This window comes from Pholcus phalangioides, unplaced genomic scaffold (assembly GCF_987345545.1).
Source record: "Pholcus phalangioides strain wild (caught in Gottingen) unplaced genomic scaffold, Ppha-v1.0 ptg000003l_1, whole genome shotgun sequence".
NCBI lineage: Eukaryota > Metazoa > Arthropoda > Arachnida > Araneae > Pholcidae > Pholcus > Pholcus phalangioides.
Genome location: NW_028301596.1, coordinates 40,070,468 through 40,096,468, shown reverse-complemented (window position 1 = coordinate 40,096,468; position 26,001 = coordinate 40,070,468). Strand labels below are relative to the sequence as shown.

Below are 26,001 nucleotides of genomic sequence, written 5' to 3'. Positions count from 1 at the left end.
GGTTTATGGTGCTAGGATTTCTATGTGTGTGATTTAGCATATTTCACTACTTTTTCGTGATTGAACATTTTCTTAATGATTTAAAGTCATTTTAAGGAACTTTTTTTTTTAGGATTTTCAATTTTTTTTTCTTTTTGCATATTTTGGCAAGCGGATGTGTCATACTTAGTCCTGGCGAGAATTGCCCTAATTGTAACTATAACTTTAGTCATTCCTTCGACGTATTTCATATTACTTTTGAATGTCCATTGTTTAATTTACAGAGAGCTGTCTTGTTTAAATCGTGTATTTTCCGTAGTCCAACCAGACAAAACCTAGTTTTTAAAATTTCGCACCTCTCTGAATATCAAATTGAAAAACTGTTTTATTTTTTTAATGATATTGTGAAGCTCCTGGATTTTTTAAATTGAAGTGTGTGTGTGTTCTATTTCTACGACTGGTATTCTAATAAATTGTAATTTATTACTTGTATATTTTATTTTTTGTATGCCATCCTTGCATGGGTCTGGCCCCATAAGCAAATAAATTATTATTATTATTATTATTATTATTATTATTATTATATCATTTAACGTTGTCTTACAGGTAAGTTTTCTCTGTATTTGTGAAATAAAAATGCAATAATTCTTTCACCGCTGTGAACATCACACTGCAAACTTTCAAATACAATACAATGTAGGATGTATTTTCCCCCTAATATTTATTACATATATTTACATTTGCATTCAATGGATAGAACAATATTATCAAAAGAAAAATTACAATGTTATCAAAATATTGTTGACAAAATTTAATATATTGTCAAAAAGTGACAATATATTTCTTACATTTGGGCGTTATCACAGTCAATGAAAGGAAGTAATAGAAAATTTGTTCATTCTTTAGTCATTAAGTTGTTCCATTCATATACAAGTGTTGCTCACTTGGATGAAATGTATCTTACAAATGAACTGTCCACATTTGAAGCACTTTACAGAACTGTTTTTGGTCAGTCTGTGGTCACAAGCGGCATCTTCCCCCTCTTGCTAGTAATTGCTACACTTAAAAATGCTTCAGGTCGGGGTTCGGGTTGTCCCGAGTTTCGAATACTCACCGCCGATTGTCGGGCAGCTCTTGCTCTTGTTAAATGTTTCCTTCAATACGTTGGGTAACCAAAGTCATGCCCAGTTTCACAATGAAGATTCTCCTTTTATGAAATGAGTTCATTTTCCATTCTGGACTGACCTTGATGAACAGTACGTATGCATTATACGCGGAAATGTCTAGGACGTTGGAGAAAACTACGATGGGCCACATCTGTTTGTCTTCCTGCGACAGGAATAGTGAGAGGCAAGTTTATCTGAAGTGTCTACTCCTCTTTTGGTGCTGTTATAATCCAGAATAATGTGAGGTTTCTTTGTTTCTGTATCTGTTATATTTCTATCGTAGGGTGAAGCGTACTCTGGAGCACTACGCACGTGCCTCTTTTTCCATCATTGACCACCCTGAGAACTTGGTTTCGTTAGAACCAGGCTGCTTTCCAAGGTACGGCTGTATATTCCAGACATAATTGGTAGCATTGTCACAAAATACCCAAAATTTGATGCCGTACTTGGAACATTTTCTGCCTCACGCCTAACACACATGAGGCTTGCGGTTCTGATTTTCATACAGTTTTACAATCTTTGCTAAGTAGAGTCGCCGTCTGACTTGTTGACTGGTCAGATTCGTCATCTGTGTCATCATCGGATGATAGTTCATTTTCAGAGACGTGATTGCCGATTTCTGAAACTTCGTCTGATCTGACAATGCAAGCAAAAATTGCTTAATTTCTGTATCAGCAGGCCTATGATTAGCCATATCGCCGACTTCGGAGATTCGTAACAAAACACGTAAGAAATCAATTGTTAAAAGTACGTCCACACTCTACGAAAGGGGGATAATAAATGCGGGAAGCCAATATGGTAACAGAAACTAGCAAATGCTGAGAACAGTACAGCACCATCAGCGTCATTTATCGCGTCAAAATCGATTATTTTTGGGAAAGTAAAGAGCCAAACTTCATTTAAATTCAATAAATACAATCACGAAGCAAATTTACTTAGACCAGGTGTGCACAACCTCTAGCCCGCGGGTCAAATTCAGTCCACTAAGGGGTTCCATCCGGCCCGCGAAAGGTGATCCGGTAGAAAATTATAAATACGCTCAACACAATGAATGCCTACGTTGACCATATTTCCTATATAAAAAAAATACGGGAAGTCACAATCCATACGGGCTATCACCAACTATCGACAAAAAATTATCAATTGCAAGTAAAGTTGCCAATTATAGCCAAAAAAATGTCAAAATCAAGTGAAGCCACCAGTACAGCCAATTTATATGCAGGAAATAATATTTTTTCTTCATGCCACAAATTCTAGTAAGCCTCGTTAAAAATAAGAGAGAAAATAAGGCATTTTATGAAAAAGTTAGGACTATCGAAATTACAGGAATGCCCCATAATGTACGGATCATCCTACACATACAAGTTTCTGGCCCGCAAGCGGCAGATTTGCTATTGACGGACCAACACACCTCGCTTCTCATCTCAGAGAGATATCGACGGAAGGCGAAATTACCGCATATCTGGTAAGCTGACTGGAAAGGTAGTGCACCCGTGTGACTTAAAATATTTCTCAGCAAATACAAAAACATATATATTTATGTTTCTTGTAAATCATTCAACCATAACACTTCACGCATAGTTAGGAAAACTGGGGGCAGATGACAGCACTACACATAACAAGCATTACACAGAAACAAACTTTACGTCAGGTTGCACTACACGTACACGCGCATTTCCCGCATGTACCGATTCGTTGGGGGTTCGTTGGGGGGGTTTCGCGGGGGGGGGGGGTGCATATGTGGTGTAGCAGTGGTAGGTAGGGCCTCCAAAAAATGGCTCGGAGATCCATGATGTTCTTAAGTCAGCCACCTCGTTGGGCAATTTGCCTGTTGTGGCGTTGTATTTGTATTTGTATTTGTAATAAAGTTATGCAAATTATTTACAATCGATCTCGCTCATAACGTTCTTCCACTAAGGATGTTTCCCAACGTGAACTAATTCTCATCAAGATTTCCCGTTTGGAGCGTTTTTCCCGTTTACAACAATTTTTCATGACGGTTTTTTCGAAAAACGCAAAAAAAAGCTGAATCCACTGAAAATCAACGAGATTGCATGTATTCAGTTAAAACTCATTCATGAAATGGATAGTTTTTAATCTAAGGCCGGGATTACATTATAAAAGTTTTGTAAAAGCTCTTTGATAAAACTCGAAAAATTCAACCAATAAGATCACCGGTTGTATTTGCTCGAATGTAACCGATGCGCTTATTGGTTGAATTTTTCCAGTTTTATAAAAGATCTTTTATCAAAATTTTATAGTGTAAGCCCGGCCTAATATACGAGACGACAAAAAAAAGCTGGAAATGTAGCTCATACGGTCACTTATGATCCTTTTCGGAAGCATATTTTTAATACACAGAATGATACCACGCACCACTACGATTCTTAACTATTATCAGTGTGTTTAGTTTCATTTACACCCTTTTATTACCACTAAAAACCATCTTAAGACTGCAATACAGACACCAATTACTTTCTCCTTAACGACAGACGCGCGTTGTTAACGAGTATTTAACAGGGTATTAATTAAAAGACACTCGAAGAGATTACAATGCTTAACGCATGTAACCGCATTAGGTCACGCACTTGCTCTATTTCATTTTATTACATCATTTTCATCTCTATAAATCTCGATCATGAAATCGATTTAGCGGATCGTTGGTTCCGAAAGGGAACACGGAATTGATCCGAACAGGGTGGCGTTCTCGTCCGCTGGTGATCCGTGTAAGGAAAAAACAAAAATACAGTGAAAAAAAACCCTCGAACACTCATCCTCAAAGAAACACATGTTGAAGAGCACCCACCATCAAGGATTTTCCGAGCTTCTTCAACTGGAAACCACAATATGATTTCTTCACTCTCGTTCGGTAAACCGGAAAGAACCGAAACCGTGACGTCATAAACACACACATTTGGTGACCCCACTACCCCACTGAATTACGATTGGACTATGGGAACTCAAGGATCTGGGTCCGACTTGAGAGATGAGAAAAGAAAACGCTTAAATATGTTTATTCTTGAGAAAGGACAACTTTCGATTTCTTCTAGTGAGTTTTTGTTTTTTTTTGTTCTTATGAGAGATAGTGTGAGAGGTTCATAGAGGAGAGAGAGAGAGAGAGAGAGATCATTAAATACGACATGGGAATAGGATCATCATCGTCCCAATCAACTTTCCAAGAGAAATTGAAATTGGACGTCTTTTCTTGGTCAGTTACATGGTCGTTGGTCTTGTCCTTGATTGTATCGGTCGCTGCGGTAATGCACTATGTATGGTGGAGAACGAAGATCAAACGGATGAGTCTCATTCCGACGTCGACTTGCTGTAGTCATTTGGCCATCGCTTTTGTGATCATCAGGAGTTTTGTTAGATGTCGGCAAGTGGACCGGAATGTGCGTGAGTATGGTCTTCACCGACTTACAGCAATTTATATATTGAAATAAAAAAGAAGCTTTATATATTTTACTTGTTATAACATTAACAGTCCCGTAAAGGTGGTCAGTATTTATTGCCAAGAGAAGTAACGCCCCTGGTCTGAGAAAAAATTTTAATTTCCATTATTTCTGAAATTGTTAATTTCAGTAGTTTCGAAGTTACTTCTTTTATTAATTTTGAAATTATTCATTTTATTAATTTTGAAATTATTCATTTTATTAATTTTGAAATTATTCATTTTATTAATTTTGAAATTATTCATTTTATTAATTTTGAAATTATTCATTTTATTAATTTTGAAATTATTCATTTTATTAATTTTGAAATTATTCATTTTATTAATTTTGAAATTATTCATTTTATTCATTTATTTAATTCATTCATTTTATTCATTTACTTAATTCATTCATTTTATTCATTTACTTAATTCATTCATTTTATTCATTTACTTAATTCATTCATTTTATTCATTTACTTAATTCATTCATTTTATTCATTTACTTAATTCATTTACTTAATTCATTCATTTTATTCATTTACTTAATTCATTCATTTTATTCATTTACTTAATTCATTCATTTATTATTCATTTCATTAATTTTGAAATTATTTCTCAATTATTTATTTTTACTATCATTGTTTCTGAAATTATTTATTTCATTACTTCTGAAATTATTTATTTCATTACTTCTGAAATTATTTATTTCATTACTTCTGAAATTATTTATTTCATTACTTCTCGAATTATTTATTTCATTACTTCTCGAATTATTTATTTCATTATTTCTGAAATTATTTCTTTTATTAATTTATAAATTACTTATTCCATTTAATCTGAATTGTAATTTTCTCTTCTACATGATTATTATTAACTCGGAAAAATTGTGTTTTTTTTTTTTCTTTGATTGTTCCTCCTATAAATTTTTAAAAATCGTTTCTTCTATTACTTCTGTGATTCCTGAAGATTTCTGCCAAAATATTTCCGAATTTTCATGAATTCTGAAAAATATATTTTGTAGTTTCGAATTTTTACCAATATCGGAGAAACATTCTAATAATTTTTCAGAATCGCTATTTAATCTAGAATAATTTTCTTTCATTAATTCTGGAATTATTTTCTTCCATTAATTCTGTAATAATTTTATTTCCATTATTCTGAAAAAAAATATTTTTAATAGCTCAGAATCGCTATTTAATCTGGAATAATTTTCTTTCATTAATTCTGAGAAAAAAATTTTTGAATAGTTCAGAATCTCTATTTAATCTAGAATAATTATCGTTCATTAATTCTGGAATAATTTTGTTACATTAATTTTGGAATAATTTTGTTACATTAACTCTGGAATAATTTTGTTACATTAATTCTGGAATAATTTTGTTGCATTAATTCTGGAATAATTTTGTTGCATTAATTCTAGAATAATTTTTTTCCATTAATTCTGGGGGAAAAATATTTTTGAAAAGCTCATAATCTCACCATTAATTCTGGAAAAATTTATCTACTTTCATTCATTCTGGATTAATTTTCTTTTCATTATTCTGAAAAAAAAATGTTTTTGAATAGTTCAGAATCTCTCTATTTAATCTGGAATAATTTTTTTTCATTAATTCTCACATAATCTTCTTCCATTAATTCCGGAAAAAAATATTTTTGAATAGTTCAGAATCACCTAAAAAATAATTTTCTTTCATTAACTGCGTTTTTATTCAACCAAATACAATTTTCATTTATTATAAGAAAAAAAAAGTAAATGGTTCTGTAATTATTATATAATACAAATAACTCGGAATAACTTTCAATAACTCGGAATTGTCATTCTATATGAATTAATTTTATTTAATTCTAGAAAAAAAATTTAAGTAATTTCTGAATCCAAATTCAATCTGAAATAGCTTTTTTTTTCATTAATTTTGGGGGAAAAAAATATTTTTATGTAATTTTGAATTTTCCGAGAAATTCAAATAGTTCTGATTTTTCATTTAATCTAGAATAATTCTCTTTCATCAATTCTAAAAACATTTTTAATTAATTCTGAGTTTTCATTTAATTCGAAATTTTTTTTATTAATTCTGGGAAAAAGATTTTAATTAATTCTGAATTGTCATTTACTTTGAATAATTTCTTTCATAAACTGTGAAGCAAAAAAATTAATAATTCTTAATTTTTATTCAATGTGGAATTATTTTCTTTCATGAATTCCACAAAAACTTTTTTATTTAATTTTGAATTTTCATTTAACCAGTTTTATTTCATTAATTTTGGCATTTTCTTTAATTATTCATAATTTCAATTTAATCTGCAACAACACTTTCTTCCATTATAATTATAGAAAACTATTTTTTGAAGTAATTCTGTCATTAATTCCGGAAAAAAAATGTAATTTAAAAAAAAATTCTGAATTTTTTCATTACATCCAAAATAATTTTTTTTCATTAATTCTAAAGAAAATATTTTTAAATAATTCTAAATTTTATATTGATCCGAAATAAGACGTATTTATGTGAGATATGCGGAACTAGAACACGTTACGTCAAGTTCTAATGGGCGACAAATATGGAGAGGGGGATGGTTATAAGAAAATTAGACAAGAACGGAAGGGTGGAGGGAAGTTATTTTGGTATTGCATTCAGGGAGCAAAACCGTATAAAGTGAAACCTCGATATAACGATACTCTACGGACCAAGAAAAATCGTTGTAGAGGGATTATCATTTCATCTAGAGGCAGCAATTCAACAAAAAGAGTATATAGGCCTACATTTAAAATCAAGACTTGGAAAAATATCGTTGTAGAGGGATTTATCGGTATATTGAGTATCATTGTAGCGAGGTTTCACGGTATTCACCTCTGTAACCTCGTAAACAATAACCGCGACTTCTGTGGGTTCGAATCCCATACTGCTGCTGCTACTACTACTACTAAACTACACATGCACCCCGTCTATATTCCTCTGCGGAACTTGTAACTAATTTGTATATGTTGTAATGTGCGTGTACACACACGTTATGAAATTTGGTTCTGTGTAATGATTGTTGTGTGTAGTGCTGCCATCAATTTTTTCTAACTATGAATGAATAATTGTATCGTTGTCGGCCTGTGGCGAGACTTCAAAGTGAAGATCAGCTTGCATTTGAATTTCCATATTGTAGTGTTTCTCAACCTTTCTGAACCCAATTACCAGTAAAATGTCCGAAACAATTCGACGGACCACTTGCGTCCCGTATTACGGGATATTTCTGCATTTTTAGTGATTCTGAATTTCTTTTTATTCATTTGTCTCGTTTTTTCAATGATGTTTATTTAAGTTTATAATGTTTACTGAAACCGTTAATAAACAACGTATTTATAACATGATAACTTTGGGTATATAAATGCAAACATTCATCTAACATTGTTAAGTTAAACTATTTTTCCCTCAATTTTTCAGCAATTTTAACTATAATCGGGGATTTCGCTGACTTATGGCAACGTTTTTATAGCCAAATGGCGACGTCCCGTATTTTACAGTAATTGGGTCATTTGAACGTTTTTTCCCGTCAAATTTTTGTTTTGCAGCTACCTTTTACTTCTCCGCACTTCATCCATTTTTGCAGTAATTAGAAAATTTGTTGTAAGTAGCATTTTTGGGCTGCAAATTAGACATATCCCGTATTTAGGATAGCAATTTCTCGCATTTTTCTAGATGAGGTATAATGAACCTAAACATGAATGTACAATTTTTATTTGCGAATCCATATGGATATTACTGCAATATCAATTACAACAATTAAATAATTTTTCATCCAATTAAAATTGAATTATTAAGTCTGCCTGCGGACCACCTACGCCATCGTCGCGGACCATAGTTTGAGAAACGCTGCTATATTGCATATATATAACTATTCTAAATTGGCTTTGGACTATAAGACTGGGTCTAATTAGCCTTCGTTCGAATATATGTACCATGGCGTGACAAAGCGCCTTCTGTCCGTTCTCAAGACAATCCAAGAGCATTTGCAGTAATTATGTTTCTACATGTGAATAACAATAAACGTCAGTGTTGGACAAGAATGGTCGGTCCTGTCATTTCCTAGGACATCACTCATAAAAAGTGACAGTCCAGAAATTGCATTTTTACGTGGTTTTTTACGGACTTAACGCACGTGTTCTGATTATATTCGCCCTCCTAGTGAGTGTGAATAATTACCCACAAGACCATTTTTTTACGGCCTAGTTAAAAAATTAAGGACAACCTAATGAATAGAAAACAGATGTTAAAGTAGAGGGAAAAACTTAACCATTTTTTTTCCTAGTCCTTTCGAAATAACATTTATTATGATTATCTCGCATAGAAAGAATGAGTGACACACGTCCCGTAGGAGTTTTGGGACTTTCGTGGACCGCTTAAAGTCCCTGCCATAAATCTTTTCTCTTTATAACAAGTTCGACAAGAAAATTTCCACTTCCGTCATACAGTTTGAGCATTTGACTGGCAGTTACCGCTGTGGTCTTTTTTTATGAGAATAATAAGACTTTGATTCAGTCTGGTGTCAAAATGAATCGTTCCAGAGAGATTGTACCGAAAATATATGATTGATGTTTGAAGCATTCCTTATGGTCAGATAAGCTACTTTCATTTATACGTTGCAGTAAAGAAAATAATTTGTATAATCGAAATAAGTTTTCACCTAATAATTCTTAAATGCAACAACACTGCTATTAAAATATAAGTGTTGTGAGTCTTATTCAAATCTTACGTTATATCGTCGTTACGTTATATTGTAAATTAATAAACTAAAATTTTTTTGTTTGGAAATATATAAATATCACTATTTGTGTATGAATATATTTCTTCCAGTATTTTTCCAACTGCTGAGAGGAATGGCGAAAGTGCATCAAATGTCCGGATTAGGCATGTTTTACATGAGCATAGGCTACCGACCAGTCGTCATCTGTTACAGTGCGAATACGTTCGAAGTAAGTGGACATTAGAAATAGTATAAACGATTAAGCCACGTATTTCTCAGATTCTCTCGCTATAGCGTCATCTATTAAGACATGCTGATGTGAATAAACTTAACCCCACCCCCCTCCCAAGAATACGATTCCCAGCATGTATGCTACCCTGAAATTGACTCCAATGAAGGCGTGAAAATCCTGTATAAACATTTATACCATGAAAGATAAATGAAAATAATGACAGTGATGTGTATATTACTTGTATACTCTTCCTAGGAAAAAAAACACATATTATATATCTATGTACCGTATCTACTCATTATACACCATTGTCAACATACAAGGAATATTAATAATGATGTAAATATCATTACTATCAGTAAAGAACATATCTGAATGGCATAATGGGAGAAAAAAAAAACCATATTCATACATGAAAATACACTTCCTACATGATATTATCTATTGTCTACGTATGACAATATATATATAGAAAAACATCAAAAAACAAATTCTAATACAATATTGACGCCGGGGTGACATAATTAAAATTATATAATTATCTTCAGATATTTTTCCGGGGATAGCAGACAGCAATTCCAACACAGTAATAATCTAAATAATCACCCCAAGAGCAAAAATAGTAAAAATGTATGTATGATGAATATTATTTAATTAATAGAGTAATATTATCGCGTCGTTATATTTATATATATATAAGTAGTATGTACGACGGTAATTTCAAGTACTTTTGAAAGTTTACACCATTTGAAAGTTTTGTTATTTTGAAGTGAATATGTGTTTGAAATGATCTGGTAAAAAGTTGCGTAAAGAAATTATTTAAAAGCGCATATATCTCAAGAAGTATTCAGAATATATCAGTGTTTATATTGGAGGGGAATACGGGACTTGTATACTACGCATACGCAGAAGAGAGAAGGTGCATTGCATTGTTTATTCAGAAATTATAGGGGGGGAAGGGCTCAGCCGATTTTAAAAATTATTGGGGCTCAAAGTGCCTGAGCAACTGGAATTCAGCGCCTATGTTTTCGATGGGTTGGCAACGCAAGCTAATGATGTTGACTGATAGGCATTTTTGAAACAAATCCAATGACACCAATCTGGTTTCAATTCCTCTGGTGGTCTGGGCCCCCAGAACCACGGCCCGCTTCCGTAACGAAATCGTTTTACGCTATACCTCGAGAGGTTCGCAATGAAAATAAAAGACAATGATACCGTCTGTTAGATATTCCAAAGATATATCCGATTATATACCCCACGACAGTTGTTTGCAAACTTTTGTCACCCAGAACTCCCTTACGCAGTTCATGGTCATCTACGGCACCCCGGAATAGTTTTGTTGATATTTTCCCTCATAAAAGAACCACCTGAAACATAGACATAAGATTAACTAGACTGAGCGCCTGTTGTGTCCGGTCCCCTCTTTTTTTTTGAAGCTCGCAACCCCCATCCCCCAGTAACGAGTTGAAAAAAAAGATCATGTTATCCATTACTTGGCGTGCTATCTTCGCATTTGTCGACACATTCCTTGTAATGAGTGACGGAATGAGTGATTCTTATTTAAAAGTGGAAATGAAGCGCATTTTAATATGCAAGAGCAATAAGTATATATATATACATTATATACTGCACACAAAATTTTTCTTCAATATAAATTTTGGGAGAGAGTTGATACCCTTCAAAATGCATTTAAATTAGCAGAAATATGTTAAAATAGCACATAGGTTTTTTTTAGATATTTAAAATTTCTTAATCGAAATAATAATTATTTTTTTCTAATTTGTGGTTGGCTTCGGGGAGGGGGGGGAAGCATGAGCCTCCGATGACCCCCCCCCCCTCCTCCACGTATGCCTGTGGGTCCTAGGCCAGATTTTTCACGAGACCCTGTTTTGTGATTTTCAGTGAGAAAGCCAAAAAAAAAATTGATAAAAAATGTGAATTGTTCCGGACTCCCTAACTGGAGCCCTACGGGCTATGGGCGGAGAAAAAAATTGGATTAGCCACACGGCTACGAATTTGCCATAAGAGATGAAAATGTAATTTTCATGGACATTCCGTACCCAGAATATACACAAACACATCTGCAAACTGTGAAAATCTAAACGTTGTAGTTGAGGTGTCGCTATAACCAAGTTCGACTAATTTTTCTGTGATAAGAGACTAAGTGTAATAATTTGCGCAATTAAGAATTTAAAAAATAAATAGCAAATGGTTGTATATAAATCGAAATATATTCTTGAAATAACATTTCAGTGGTTATCCCCCATCAGTTAATAGATCCCTATTAATGAAAAATTTTTATGAATTTTTCATTTTGATGAATTTGTTAATTTTCGGAATATATATATTTACCTATTTTTTCCCCGCATAGGCCATACTGAAAAATCCAGCTAATCTCCGAAAATCGTTCGATTACAGTTTTCTCTCACTTTGGTTAAAAGAAGGACTCGTGACAAGGTAACTAAACTCAGTTTTATTAATTACCTTCAGTAAAATTTCTTTGAAGGGCCAGCTTTATAAAAGGGCCGCATTTTTATTATTAGTATTATTCTCTTTGGTTCAAAGGCGAGGCCGGTTTTTCGAGTAATGAAGGTGTTTTCCTCACGATTATTTAATTTTCTCATTTTGATAGCACACTGTATTTGAATTTCATCTCTCATTTCATTATTTTCTACAGCGAAGGCAGCAAATGGAAACGAAGAAGAAAGATCATAACGTCGACGTTTCATTTCAGGATTTTAGAAGATTTTATTCCAGTTTTTAATGAGCAGTCGAATATTATGGTCAAGATGGTCAGAGCCAAAGCCAAAGGAAAAGATGGACTTATCGACATTGTACCGTTTGTAACGATGTGCACATTGGACATCATATGCGGTAAGGTTTCGATTCTATCCGTAATAAAATATGTCAGGCTATCGATTGTAGAATTTCAATTAATCTCCGGCCACTAATGCATGCAACCGCGATCAACGCTCCCAAAGCTGGTTGAAAGTATCTTTTACCCACCTTTGGCAATTCAGTACACAAACATCTACTAAATCATTAATATTTGTTCCTCTCTTTGTTGACAACTCACCGGGTGAGGCCAAATAACCTTTTTCATAACTAGAGTCCGGATTATACGCAAATGTATACATACATATGCATTTGCAAATTTTGACCTGTATTAATATGCGCACAAATGCATAAAATTGAAGGTCAGAATAAGAACGTATTTTCTTCACATTTACCAACATTTTGAAACATAAGCAACATCACTGATTGATTCCATCATCCTAGGCTGAAATTTGAGCAAAATTAATCCTGGGTGGGAATATGGGCCTCCAGCCATTGAATATTTGTAAAATCTTTTGATAAAATGTTTGTACATAATGTAATAAATGTTTAATTCAATTTCATTTATTATACATAAAACATTTATAATGAAAACATTTATAATGAAAACATTTATAATGAAAACATTTATAATGAAAACATTTATAATGAAAACATTTAGCTTATCCGGAGATATCGTGTCTCGCACTACAGATCAGGGGTTCTTAACCTATCGTCGCGACACATTATGCACTTCATGCATAGTTTAGACTGTGAAACTTTATAATGAAACTTCACAGAAGGTTCATTACACGCATACACACACACATTCCAACGTCTATCAATTCGATAGAAGTTCCGTAGAGGAGTATGGACAAGGTGCATGTCTGGTTTAGTAGAAGTAGTAGTGGTCACGGCACAAACTTGGGTCGCAGGGCTTTTGAGATGGGTCGTTCAAATCCACTAATAGCCAAGGATTCTCGAGCTATGGGTCACGACCTAAACTTAGCTCCCGAGATGGATCGTTCAAATCCAATAATAGCCAGGGATTCTTGAGCTATGCGTCATGACCAAAACCTGATTCGCAGCGGCTTCCTAAATGAGTCGTATAAATCCACTTACAGCCCTGTTATAAATTCACTTTTTGCGTCACTGGTTCCACTAAATTCGAAAACAAAAAACAAATGTGCATGGGTCGCAAAGCTGACCTTGTTCTTGGTTTTGGATCGCGGCTGAAAATGTTATAAGAACCCCCCTGCTATAGACTATTTAAAGTCATTGTTGGCGCCACAAAAATCTAGCCAAACTATATCCTTCGTCATGGTAGTTTTGACTAGTTTGAGAGCCCGGGACTCTTTTTAACTCTAATAAAAAAAAATTGGTCAATCACTGAAACCGAATAATAAATTGCAAAGCAATACAGTTTAAAAAATGCAAAATTAGGGGAAAAAAAAGATTCAAATATTCCGGTCTGTAGAGGTCCACTACAGAAAGAGGTCCACCCACCTCCAAGAATCCACTGTCCTTGGATCCCATACAACATGGCGGTCTTCGAACGTCTAAAAAGTAAATCCATATTCGTTATTATTAACGAGAATATTAGGAGAAAAGGATATAAAATAATTATTTATTTCTCTATGAACATTTTGCCATTTACAGAAACAGCGATGGGTATCAGTATCCGTGCTCAGACGAATGAAGATGTGATGTACGTCAAAACTATGCATAAGTAAGTATCTTCAATGCTTTATGCAGGGTGTTGCATTGAAGTGGCGACAAACTCGGTGATATTAGACATCAAGAGGAACAAAAATTGCCATAGGACATGGTATCGCAAACCGCGTTTAGTCGGTGAAAATTGCAAAAATTCTTAAGAAGGGTATGACGTCGAGTGGGTCAAAAAATCCAATAATAAGAAGGGAGGAAAAACAATTTATTTGACAGCATGATTACAGTACAGCTTGTGGTGTCAACAACTCCTGTAATAATTTCATTTGCCATTGAACTGTGCTGCACAAGCTGTATTGTAATTATGCTGTCAAGTAAATGGTTTTTGTACATTTTTGTACTTTACTTTGCACACCAAAGACTGTGTTGTAATCATGGTAACGAATAAATTTTTTTCTACTTATTATTGACCTTTTTCTCCCACTCGACACCACAGCCCTTGATAAGTATTTTTGCGATTTTCCCCCACTAAACGTGGTTTGCGATACCATGTTCTATGACAGTTTTTGTTCCTCTTGATGCCTAATATCACCCCCTGAGTCTGTCGCCACTTTAAGGCAACACCCTGTATATCCTATGAATTATCATGAATCTAATTTCCATGTATGTGAAACCAGCATATTTAATCTAGAGTATTTCACTATCGGTAGAGTATGTCAAGCTTTCGTGGCCCGTGTGATGAGGCCATGGATGTGGCCAAGCTGGTTATATTTCTCCACAAATGAAGGAATATCTTTCAAGAAAAATGCTGCTGCAATGGATAACTTCACGAGAAAAGTAAGCAAAATCACCATTATTCTTCGGAAACATAAAAACATGAAGCGTAAAGGCTAAAAACAGCGAACTTTGACAAACTATTCCTCACTTCTTATAATTTTGCTAATTTGAGCACATTTACAAACGGTGTCCTGAAAAGACCTCGTAAACTATGGCGGAACACTGGTGCCATTTTCATCAACTCTGGTCGAGCGAGCTTCCTTGTTCCAAAGAAGTTCATACGGTCTTTAAGGGACACCCTGTATATAGCAACCATACCATGAACAAGTTCATCTGATTCCTCTTCCTTTGTGTAGGTCATACGCGATAGGAAACGGGAATTGATGTCGAAAAGGTTGGAACAAAAGGAGGAAGACGCTTCAGGTGAAATAAAGAAGAAGAAAGCTTTCTTGGATCTTCTACTGGATCTGCACCTTGCTGATCCTAAACACTTCTCGGAAACAGACGTTCAGGAAGAAGTCGATTCTTTCATGTTTGCCGTAAGTCTTATTTTCTAACCATGCACATTGAGAGATTTCCAACATTTTACTTCGCTTGGGACCTTCTGTGCTCATAACCCAGAAAAAAAAACACGAAAATTTTCTTAGAATACTGTAAATAGATTTATCGTGCACTTTGTTTACACCATTCGATACAACGCAACCCTCAGTAAAGCTCAAGCAGAACCCTTTGGTTTTCCGCAGAACACCAGTCGGGAACCTGCACTCTATCTCGTAGAACAGGATTAGACTGATCAATATCAGTGAATATTCATTGAGCAGTAAAAATTCGCAAATTAGATGCGCATAATATTTGTGCATATTTATAATGCATATGAAGTGTATTTATTTGAATTGAAACAGGCAACAGTGTGTTTGAGGTTATGACGGGAATCATTTTACGAAATTTAATTCGGAATTTTCGAATTTTAGTGACATTTGAGCCGTTGTTTTGTCGAATTTTTGGAGCATTCCATGGGATACTTCAACAAATGTGATCAGAAAATTCTCGAAAAATAAATTAGCTCTCATACAATGTCCACCCATTGCAGATTTAAAAGATAGGTGAAGGCTAGGACTTCAGAGAAGAAATAAATGACTACATACAGTCGAATCCCGTTTTAACGAATACCATTATCGTGAAAATCTCGTTTTAACGAACACTTATGCTAATCCTCCAGTTAAGTTTACGTAGGAAAAATGCAAGTGTCTGGAATTCCTTTATACGAAATTTCGTTATAACGAAGTGATTTCTCCGGTCTTTTGGAGTTCGTTATAACGGGATTCGATCGTATATACCTCCTCTATAAGGTTAGGACACTACTTGATGCCGCTCTAGGAGCGCTTCTTAAACGTAACATGAGACCGTGTTTTAGATATCTAGATGGATAGTTATTAAACCCTTAGGCAGTGTTTCCCAACTTGTGGTCCGCGTACCCCCCCCGGAAGTCCGTGAATACTTTGTAAGGAGTCAGCGGAATCATTTTCATTTATTACCACTGCATGAATGAGACATTTTTTTCCCTGTGAAATATATCATAATTTATTCAGTTTTTTATACTGTGCAAATTATAAAATACAATATATTTTGAATTTTATGTGGGGGGGGGGGGATGTTAAAATTTACCTCTAGACGCTACTAGAGTCCGCCGAGCATTGAACAAGGGTGCGTTTGCCTTCACTACAGGAGATCCGTGACATCGGAAAGGTTGGGAAACACTGCCATAAAAGGTTCCGCGGAACGCTAGTTGTGGTACGATGTTGCGGACGAAAAATAATTCTGACCTTACTCAATAAACTGCCTGGCCTGATATGATTGGAATAGGGGAACTGTCAAGAAAGGAAGCACCAGCAAACACCACTATATCGCGCACCAATCAATGGAAATAAATCCCGATTGCCAGGTGGCAGGTGCAATTCTTTTTAGGTTGCAAAAATGTTGTTTTCTATTACCAGACACAATAATTACAGTAGTATATATTTTCCAAAGGGTCACGATACCACAGCCGTAGGCATTAGCTGGACCTTGTATCTCCTCGGTCTTCACCCTGATGTGCAGGCTGCAGTCCACGATGAAATAGATGGAGTCTTCGCTGGTGACCACGAGAAATCATTGACTGAAGAAGACCTTCGAGAACTCAAGTACTTGGAAAGCGTTATCAAAGTAAGCTCTGGGCCTGTTTTTTAAATGGACGACTGGGGCATTTTTCCAAAACTGTAGAACCTAAATTAAAACAACATTCATTGAGACTAACAAAAAAAAAAAAAAAAAATAGTCATGTGACCACTTTTGAATTATCCTTCCCTCGACATTCAGTCCTTTTTTTGTGTTCGCAAACCAACACTAGTTCGTAAACGGAATCATTATTCATTGTTCGTAAACCGAATTGTTCGCAAACCGAACCGTTTATGAACAGAGGGTTGACGGTAGGAAAGGCAGGGCCGTAATGTCGATTTTCGGGGCCCTGGGACAGACTTTTCCTTGAGCCCATTCTTGAAAGAGTTGTTATTATGCAAAATAAGTGTGTGTGTAAATTTTTTTTAGCGTCCCCTCCCCCCCCCCACCCATTCTGCGCGTGTCTTGGGGCAGTGCCGCGGTTGCCCCTCCCCCCCCCCCCAGTTTCAGCCCCGAGGAAAGTACTTCCAGCCTCACAAAAAACTTGCGAACGAACAGCTATGCAACTTACATATAGCCTCTATATGTACCTCTACGACGAGCGGTTGCTCAGACAAAGGGCAAATCGGGACACCCTGAATATTGCATCTGTAAGGGGCATTGGAAATGTTTCAGACTTGTGGGTGCGTGTTCATCCTTAGTTTCATGTAAGGAGTTTTTGTCTCTGGGAATGCTTTCTCGGAACCATGCTACAGAATACTGAAGGTGCTGGAGCACCAACTGCAACCCCGGCTCCGACGGCACTGTTTGAGAGTAATCAGGTAACGATATCTAAGTTGCAAGGTAGTAGCTCTGTCCCTTCGCAAGTTATTTTAAAACAAAGCTGTGCCTTGCTTTCAAATAGCTAGCACAAACTGATGACTTCCCTACTCACCCTGTATAAACGGATAATAAGATAAAGATAAGAACATTCGCGTTTATCTCGATCCCGTGAGGCGTGTCTCCCCATCATCCGCTTATCGACTCTGACGTCGTCGTCGTTAGTTTTAAATAGATGCTCATAGTAAATAAGACACTCGACATACGTCCCGTCGATAGCTCAGTTGGCAGAGCGGTGGACTGTAGAAGGAACGTCAGAGATCCATAGGTCGCTGGTTCGACTCCGGCTCGACGGACAATTTTTTTTTTTTTTCTTTCAAATGAATTTTTATTAAAAAAAAATACTTAAAAAAATTAGATTTAACATTTTTTATATTTTCAGTACATATTTTGTTGAAATAATCAAATTTAATATCGATGTATTTATGACATGAGGGCACAAACTTTCTTGTTGCATTACGGTCCCTTAGTTTGATAGAATAGTATGTATTTTTTTCATATTTTTGGGCCGGGTAAAATTTTCCAATAGGCCATATTCTGTGTCACGACAGTTCAACGCGAGACAGTTCAGCACCTACTATTCAGCGCAGGCAGTCCAACGCCGACAATTCAGTGCAGACAGTTCAGCGTCGCGACAATTCAGCTCGAGACAATCAATCGTTGACGATTCAGCGCAGTTAAAGACTAAAAAATTGATATTGGTGCCTACAATTTTCATTGTGTAGTTACTAAATTGTAGGCTCAGAGTAGCACAAAATGTTTAAAATAAGGATCACGTGAAATAGTCATCTTTCTATGAGGCACATACAAACCGTATGAAACGTAGAATCTTTTTTGTCTTATTGAGTGGGCACTAGATATTTCGAAAATTTTCTTGAAATTCAAGTTATAGATCTGCCTGTTTTTGCTTCAAAAAATGCTTAATTAAAGCCCTCTGCGGAAGTCCTTTAATGTTTTTATGGGCCCATAATTAATTTTAAAACATCCTAAACTAAATGGATTGATGCAGTTGAATATTAAAAGACATTACGGAGACATTAATTTCCATACTTGGTAAGAAATAAATAAAAAGTTGAAATCAATGTCATTACATGAATATCCTACTCAAAAGTAGGTCCGGTTAATTATTTTATATTTAGTTTTCGGACTCTGCGAACGAGAGTTTTTGTTTATACGTTGCATTTGATCCAGAAATTGTGTCTTTAAAAAGAGTTACAGTAGCCATGCGGCCCATATTTTACGGAATTTTCCCATGATTTGTGAGCTGTGTTTGTAAATTTATGCATCAATTTCAGGAAGCTCAAAGACTGTACAGCCCAGCGCCATATATAGGGAGGGAACTTCAAGAAGATACGACTGTGGGTACGTATGTTTCACTAAATAAAAATATAGCTTCAAAGCAGTGTTTCCCAACCTGTAGTTCGCGTACCCCCCATGAGTACTTTATAAGGGGTACGCATTATCGTTTTCATTCGCTACCATTACAATGAATGTATTTATTCTATTTTGATGATAGACAAATTACAAAAGAAAAAACAAACAAACAAAAAACAATAAATTTGCATTTTATGGTAGTGTTGTTGAAATAACTCCTCTGACGCTATAGGGGGGGGGGGGGAGTCCACGGAGCATTTGTTTTCACTACAGACCCGTGCAGAGGCGCATTCATGGTTATGCCGCTTGTAGGCTCTAATGGTATTTTTGCCGCCCTTTTCCCTTTCTAGTCTAATTTTCTCGGCTACATTTTTCCTGGAATTCGTTACCCTGTGCTATAAACCGCTTGTTTCCCCCCCCCCCTCCTACCAACACTCCTGCAAGTACACCTGTGTCTTTAAGTCGATCTTTTGGCCACTCACATGCGTGCACACTGTTTCATTGGCGAAGATGGACTGGGAGCACGTTCATTATTGCTGGGGGGGGGGCACGATGATGATGATGTCACTCACACGCTCTAGGTTATTCTTTTGGTTACTGACTGACACGATTCCTTGCTTTATGGGCCACTCTTTTGATCATTTACACGTTTACACATGCTCTAGTTCATTGTTTTGGTCATTCGCAAGCTTGCCACACGCTCTAGATTGCTCTCTTGGTTATTCACGTGCTTCCACACTCTCCACGTCATTCTTTGGTCATTCACATGCTTGCAGGTTTTTAAGGCAAAAGTTGGCAGGCAAATGTTTATTAAGACGTTTAAAGGAACTTTTTTCCGCTGCAAAAGCTATAGCTTCCGATCAGTTTGTACCTGCACTTTAAGGGAAGAGGTTCACTGAAAAGACAGACTCAAAATCAGTCGTGAGTACAATGGGATATTTAGTAATATTCTTATTTCATTCTTAAGGGTGCAGTGAATGCAAGAAAAGTTTGTTTGGGAATCCCTTGGTCCAAACACACGAACACCCTGAAATTTCCTGGTCCAGACGTTGGAATCGCTACTGTGAGGTAGTGAGCTCCTATAGCTGTCGTTCGAACCCGGGTTCGAACTGCAGCGGTGATCGGCTGAAGTTGTTTTTCTGTGGCTCTCAACTTCAAGACGGAAATGCGAGCCGTTTCCCACTTCATTAACAATTTTAAATATAGATGGCAGCACTAAAATCCACACACAACGCTAGATACGCACTCAGACTGTTCTGTATGCACGCACACTTCCCGCTCATCTCATTTCGGTATTAAATTTCTCATTACAATAGACCAGAGTTGTGCTGTATTGAAAAGACGTTAGAATCGGTGCTAAACTGTCGATCTCGGGATGATATTTCGTTGCATCAATCAAACGATTGCTATAATGGATCAGTATAGCCCTACATCAAGGGTTCTTGGCGTTTTGTGTTCCATGAAGTATTTTTATGTCGATTTCACGAAGTTTACTTTCTCCCCTCCCAAGAAAAACAATACTAAGAAATAAGTTCCAAGTTAAGATATTTCAGGAACCCCCTGAAATATCTTCAAGGCCCCCCCCCCCCAAAGAGTCCATGGACTCTGGTAAAGAACTGCTACACTAGATCTCCAATATGAAGGCTGAAGGTTCTATGGGGGATTCTCTTTTCTATTTTTTGTAATGAATTTTTAGTAAACTTATGGTGTTGGGCAATTTGCCCGTGGTGGAAAATTTGAGTATCACTCAAATTGGGCGGCTCTCTTAAAACCCAAGATCCCACAAAAATCTCACCTTTCCCATTCTCTACCTTCCTACTCCCGTATACTTACCCATGATATTTACATTTAACATGAAAATTCAAACATCTTCCTCTTTCATTCAAAATAATGGACGACAGATGGCACGCCACTAAAACACGAAACACTCATAAATCTGACGCAATTAGGTGTACGGTTAAGGCCGAGAAGACAGTGGAACGAAGAGGTACGCGAAACAAAAATTGCAACTAGGAAGAAAAAAATTCATAGGGTTGAGAAATAGACGTACGCGCATAGTAAAAGAGGATGGAGAAAATAGCAGGAAGGGTTCTGAAATTTAAGGGTGTGATGATGATGATGATGATTCCCACGCCGAAGAGAGAAGGGAAAAAGGAGAAACGGGCCAATCAGCAGGTCAGGGTGAAAACAAAAGGGTTTGTTCAAATCGCGCACTTCGTTGAGTGACCTCTGTCTCTCCTTGCCTCACTTCTCGAATATGTGCGGTGCAAAACAAAACAATGTAATTGTTTTCGTCGCTATTATACAATCCTGTACCTGTTGGTCGCCGCACTATGGGCCGTATTCACCGACATGGTTTAAACTGTAGTCATAATTTTTTCGATAAGAGATCAACCTTGATTGGTTAAAAACATGAATTTAACCAATCCGTGTCGATCTTTTATCCAAAAACTGTGACTACAGTTTAAACCATGTCGGTGAATGCCGCCCTATGTGAGCGGTATAAGAAGTAGTAGTCAAAGGAAATTGCAAAAGTGTGGGGGTGGGGGGGGAATCTAGCTCAAAATATCGATTGGAATTCAAAGCGAGGACTTATCGGGTTGTTAGCCTGTCTTCTATGTCGTTTTAACGTTTCGCCCGCCATTATGACGGGGCGTGTTCAGAAAACCACGGCCTAACAGCCCTGTAAGCCTCTTTTCGAATTAGATTCCGTGAAAGCCTACGCTAACGCATCGAGTGGTAAGTTTTGTTGTATCTGAACAATAGAAAACATTATGCAAGAGATGGATATTAAATTTTCTATTTGACTCCCGCCCACTCAGTAGTACGCATAGGCGTACGTAAAATTTTCTGAAGGAGGGGGGGGGGGTTCAAATTTTGTTTTTCTTCTCAAGGGAGGAGGGGGGGGTTAAGTTTTTTCCTGCAAAATAACACTATAATCTCGGCTTGGGGGGGGGGGAGCTTTGCGTACGTCAATGATAGTACATTATTATGAGATATTGCTTCTTTCAAGCAAAAGAAACACTTGAAATAACAAAATAAATTAGAGAAAGTCTCGCCTTTACTGTGTATAGGCGGGGAAGTGAGAAACTACCATCCAGAGGTTTCAGTCACGTTCTCAAAATGTTTGCTCAGGTGCGGATCCATGGCCATCGTTTCCTCGAGCGAACGATCTTCTCTACAAACAGATTTAAACTATCTTATTCCTTGATCTGTGACCTGAAAAAAAAAGTATTGAAAACGTTCCAATTCGCCCTGACACCTTGCGAGCAAATTATATCCAATTCAACCGTATTTAGTAAATATTAGGCTAGGCTTTCTTCAATAACAGGAAGAAATCCTGAAGGAAAGAGTGGGGGGTGGCACTCTCTCAGCAAAGTTCTTGGATCAGGACTTTTCTTAAGCCTTCTCTCACGTCTGAATAATGACTATTTTTAAATGTTTGCATTCATTTTATGAATGCAAACCAGACAACTTCGATCCGGTCGAAGTTTGGTGCCGATTGCTTCTTTTGAATGATTGTGAAATATGAGTGGAGTTTGTTTGTTTTTTTTTTAGATGAAAGTCAGTTGCGCTTTCTGTTGCAATGTCTGTCAACCTAATTCGAAAGCCTTTCGCATTCTCACTAACCCCCGCCCCCGAAATTCTGTCAATTAAATCCGAAAGACAGTTGCACTCTCCGTAACGTCTGTCAATAAGATCCGATGGTCAGGTGCGTTTCCGGCCACGTCTAATGATCTCATCTGGGGAGGAGGGGGAAGGGCCGCTGCACTTCTTACGAAATCTGGCAGTTAAATCGGAGGCCGCAGTGCGGGCATCGCGCTGGACTCTCGTCCAGAGGATCCAGGTTCGAACCCGTTGACGGCACGGTAGTGGTCGGCTGAAGCAGTGCCGTCTTAAGGCATGGGCCCACCCGGACACGGTGCGGGGGCCTCAAGAGGAAAAAGGGCCTCACAAAAATGAGATCTTATTCAGATTTTCGAGAATTTGCCTAGTAGGGCCTCAGGAAAATCATTTGACCCGCGGACCCATGATGCTCTTAAGACGGCCCTGGGCTGAAGTTGGTTTTCTGTGGTTTTCCAGCTTCGAGGTGCTAATGCGAGCCGGTCTCCCCATTTGAAAAAGTCTCTCCGCCGAGAGCAGGCAGCCCTACGACACGATACTGACATAGCATGAAAATTCAAGCATTTAAATCTTTACTTCAGTAAATGGAAGACAGATGGCCGCATGAACACCAAACAAGCGCAACTCGGCAACATAAATACGTTAGGGCCACACATACACTCAGAACACACATTCTCCGGCATGTGCCAATTCGTTAGAAATTCCGCAAAGGAATGTGTACGAGGTGCATGTACGGTTAAAGTAGTAGTAGTAGTCGTCAAATCTGAGAGTCAGCTGCACTTCCAGCAAAGTCTGTCAATTTTAAATCCGATTGTCAATGACGTTCCCCAAAAAAGTTTGTCAATCACATCCGATTTTCAGTTGCGTTCCCCCGCTAAACCACACCACACGTACCTCATTCATATTCCTCTGCCGAACTTCTATCGAATTGGTATATATTGGACTGCGCGTGTACGTCTTATGAACTTAACGTGAAATTTGTTTCTGTGTAATGCTTTCTTTTTCTTTATTTCTTTCAAACCGAGCACTACTCCGGTCTATTGCCACGGGAAATTTACTACCGATTGAGTTGTGCCGGAAGTGTAACTGCGAGTGTACCTAACAGTCTGACTGCGTATTTAGTGTTGCGTTTGATTTTTTCAGTGCTGCCATCTATATTTCAGAAGTGAAGTGATTGATGTGTTGTTATTGAATTACATTTGTACTGTTTGTAGGTCTGTTGCTCTCTGTGTTGCTACTGTGATGAGACTTTCCAAAGGGGAGATCGGCTCGCATTCGCGCCTTGAATTTGGGAACCATTTCCGCAATTGGTGTAGTGGTTAACGTAGGAGGCTCTCGCATCGAAGGTTGTGAGTTCGAAGTTGGGAACCACAGAAAAAAAAAACTTCAGCCGACCACCACTGTTGGGACGGTGGAGCTGGTAATAAAATCCGAAGGCCCATTGCACGCCTTGCGAAAATTGTGTCAATAAGATTCAAGTGTCAGTTATACCCCCACTACACAAATAAGCTGGCTGACTATAACTGAATCACTATCCGCTATAACTTTTGCTCAATGACCGATTACATCAAATCAAATCAGATGTTCCATGATTCAATCAGGCTCTTCTCATGTGAATATTTTGCTTATTTTTTCTTCTTAGATGGCGTCACCATTCCGAAAGGAACGACATGTATGCTGTTGATCCACATGTTGCATAGAGATGAAAATGTCTACCCTGACCCTGAAAAGTTCGATCCCGATCGTTTTTCCGCCAATAATTCCCTCCAAAGGCACCCATTCGCATATTGCCCTTTCTCGGCTGGTCCAAGAAGTTGCATAGGTATTGGTATAAGATGATAAATTAGATAATTACACTCGGAAATAACTTCAGTACTCTCATGGAATTTATGTAGTTCCGCAAGCAAATTAATACTTCCGCATTTTTGTCTATCCAGGTCAAAAATTCGCGATGCTGGAAGAGAAGACGGTGATCGCCAATTTCCTGAGGAATTTCACGGTGCTCTCGATCGACCAAAGGGACAAACTACAGCTGACCGCAGAAATGGTGCTCAGATCTAAAAACGGAATCAGATTGAAAGTTATCCCAAGAAATATATAGAGGCGTACGTATAGTGAATAATTTTTCGGTTAAAAGTGAGGCACATCAGTCATTCCAGCAGTATTCAGACTTCATAATCATTTTTAGACAATCACATTGTTTCACATAGTTACAACGAATTGTCTGGATATATTGTCGAACAATTTGTCGTCGTTGATAGACTTAGTCACGAAACCACATACTTCGTTCAGGCGACATCAGCAAAGTGACGTAATAGCGTGTGCGAACACTTCGAAGATGAATCGGTATGATAGCAACCTGTTAAGTCATGCCTAAACATCTCTCTCACGCGATTCCAAATGTGCACCTTAACAGTGGATTGCTGAACGACTGATCCGATTCTCATTTGAGGAAGTGCGCGGGAGTGATTTTCGGCTTGATCAATTTGTAAATCCTTGCCAGTCAGTAAATTACTTATATTTTGCCGATAATGTAATCTGATATACGTGTTTCGTGTGCTCTGATCGTGAAACATGCATTAAAATTTTTTATTCGAAATTTCATCTGATAATAATTGAATTTGATGGCAAAAATTTATAAAGAAAAAAATTTATTGAGGCCATAATTTTACTTCCTGTGACTGTGTCCACCATGGACAACTTCACTGATTGATAGATACACCATGGATAACTTCACTGATTGATAGATACACCATGGCTGACTTCACTGATTGATAGATACACCATGGCTGACTTCACTGACTGATACACCATGGCCAACTTCACCATAGCTAACTTCACTGACTGATACACCATGACCAACTTCACCGACTGATACACCATGACCAACTTCTTACAATCGATTCTGAGCATCTGAAGAAAGGCTCCGTGCCGCAGCTGAAATTCTCAAGCCCATCGAATCATAGAATTAGGTTTCTTATTTCCTTCTTGGCTGCAAGAAATGCGACAATGGCAGAAATCCACAGCCGAATTTGAGACTACCATAATAGTGGACAAGGTACGTAAATGGGTGAGGCTGTTTATGTCATCCCCGATGAACCACGCTCAAATCGACCATTGTAATCAATATTTTCCTTTCTGAAACACTCTCACCCATTCACTAAACCAGCAAT

General features: G+C 37.0%; 1 protein-coding gene and 1 non-coding gene across 3 annotated transcripts; both read left to right on the top strand.

The window, feature by feature from the left end:
• Positions 1-4,073: 4,073 nt before the first annotated feature.
• Positions 4,074-25,429, top strand: LOC149088544 (cytochrome P450 4C1-like). 2 transcript variants are annotated; one of them, XM_089248066.1, is made up of 11 exons: positions 4,074-4,541; positions 9,417-9,535; positions 11,910-11,995; positions 12,216-12,412; positions 14,012-14,081; positions 14,731-14,857; positions 15,154-15,336; positions 16,826-16,999; positions 19,126-19,192; positions 24,471-24,650; positions 24,766-25,429. In XM_089248066.1, exons 1-11 carry the CDS (start codon positions 4,286-4,288, stop codon positions 24,927-24,929), a joined length of 1,623 nt encoding a protein of 540 aa, XP_089104192.1. In that variant the 5' UTR covers positions 4,074-4,285; the 3' UTR covers positions 24,930-25,429. The 2 variants fall into 2 exon arrangements, with proteins under 2 accessions (XP_089104192.1, XP_089104193.1); XM_089248067.1 differs by having other exon boundaries at positions 4,414-4,537; positions 24,766-25,037.
• On the top strand, positions 18,040-18,126 carry TRNAY-GUA (transfer RNA tyrosine (anticodon GUA)). Its single transcript is given in 2 exon segments — positions 18,040-18,076; positions 18,091-18,126. It is a non-coding gene; the product is annotated as a tRNA-Tyr (tRNA).
• Positions 25,430-26,001: the final 572 nt, after the last annotated feature.

What these genes read in the sequence shown, in the direction of transcription:
- LOC149088544 (XM_089248066.1), top strand. Translation starts at nt 4,286, where the DNA reads ATGGGAATAGGATCATCATCGTCCCAATCAACTTTCCAAGAGAAATTG. An exon ending in TCAAGAAGATACGACTGTGG is followed by an intron (nt 19,193 to 24,470) that starts GTACGTATGTTT and finishes TTTTCTTCTTAG; the next exon opens with ATGGCGTCACCATTCCGAAA. An exon ending in TGGTCCAAGAAGTTGCATAG is followed by an intron (nt 24,651 to 24,765) that starts GTATTGGTATAA and finishes TTGTCTATCCAG; the next exon opens with GTCAAAAATTCGCGATGCTG.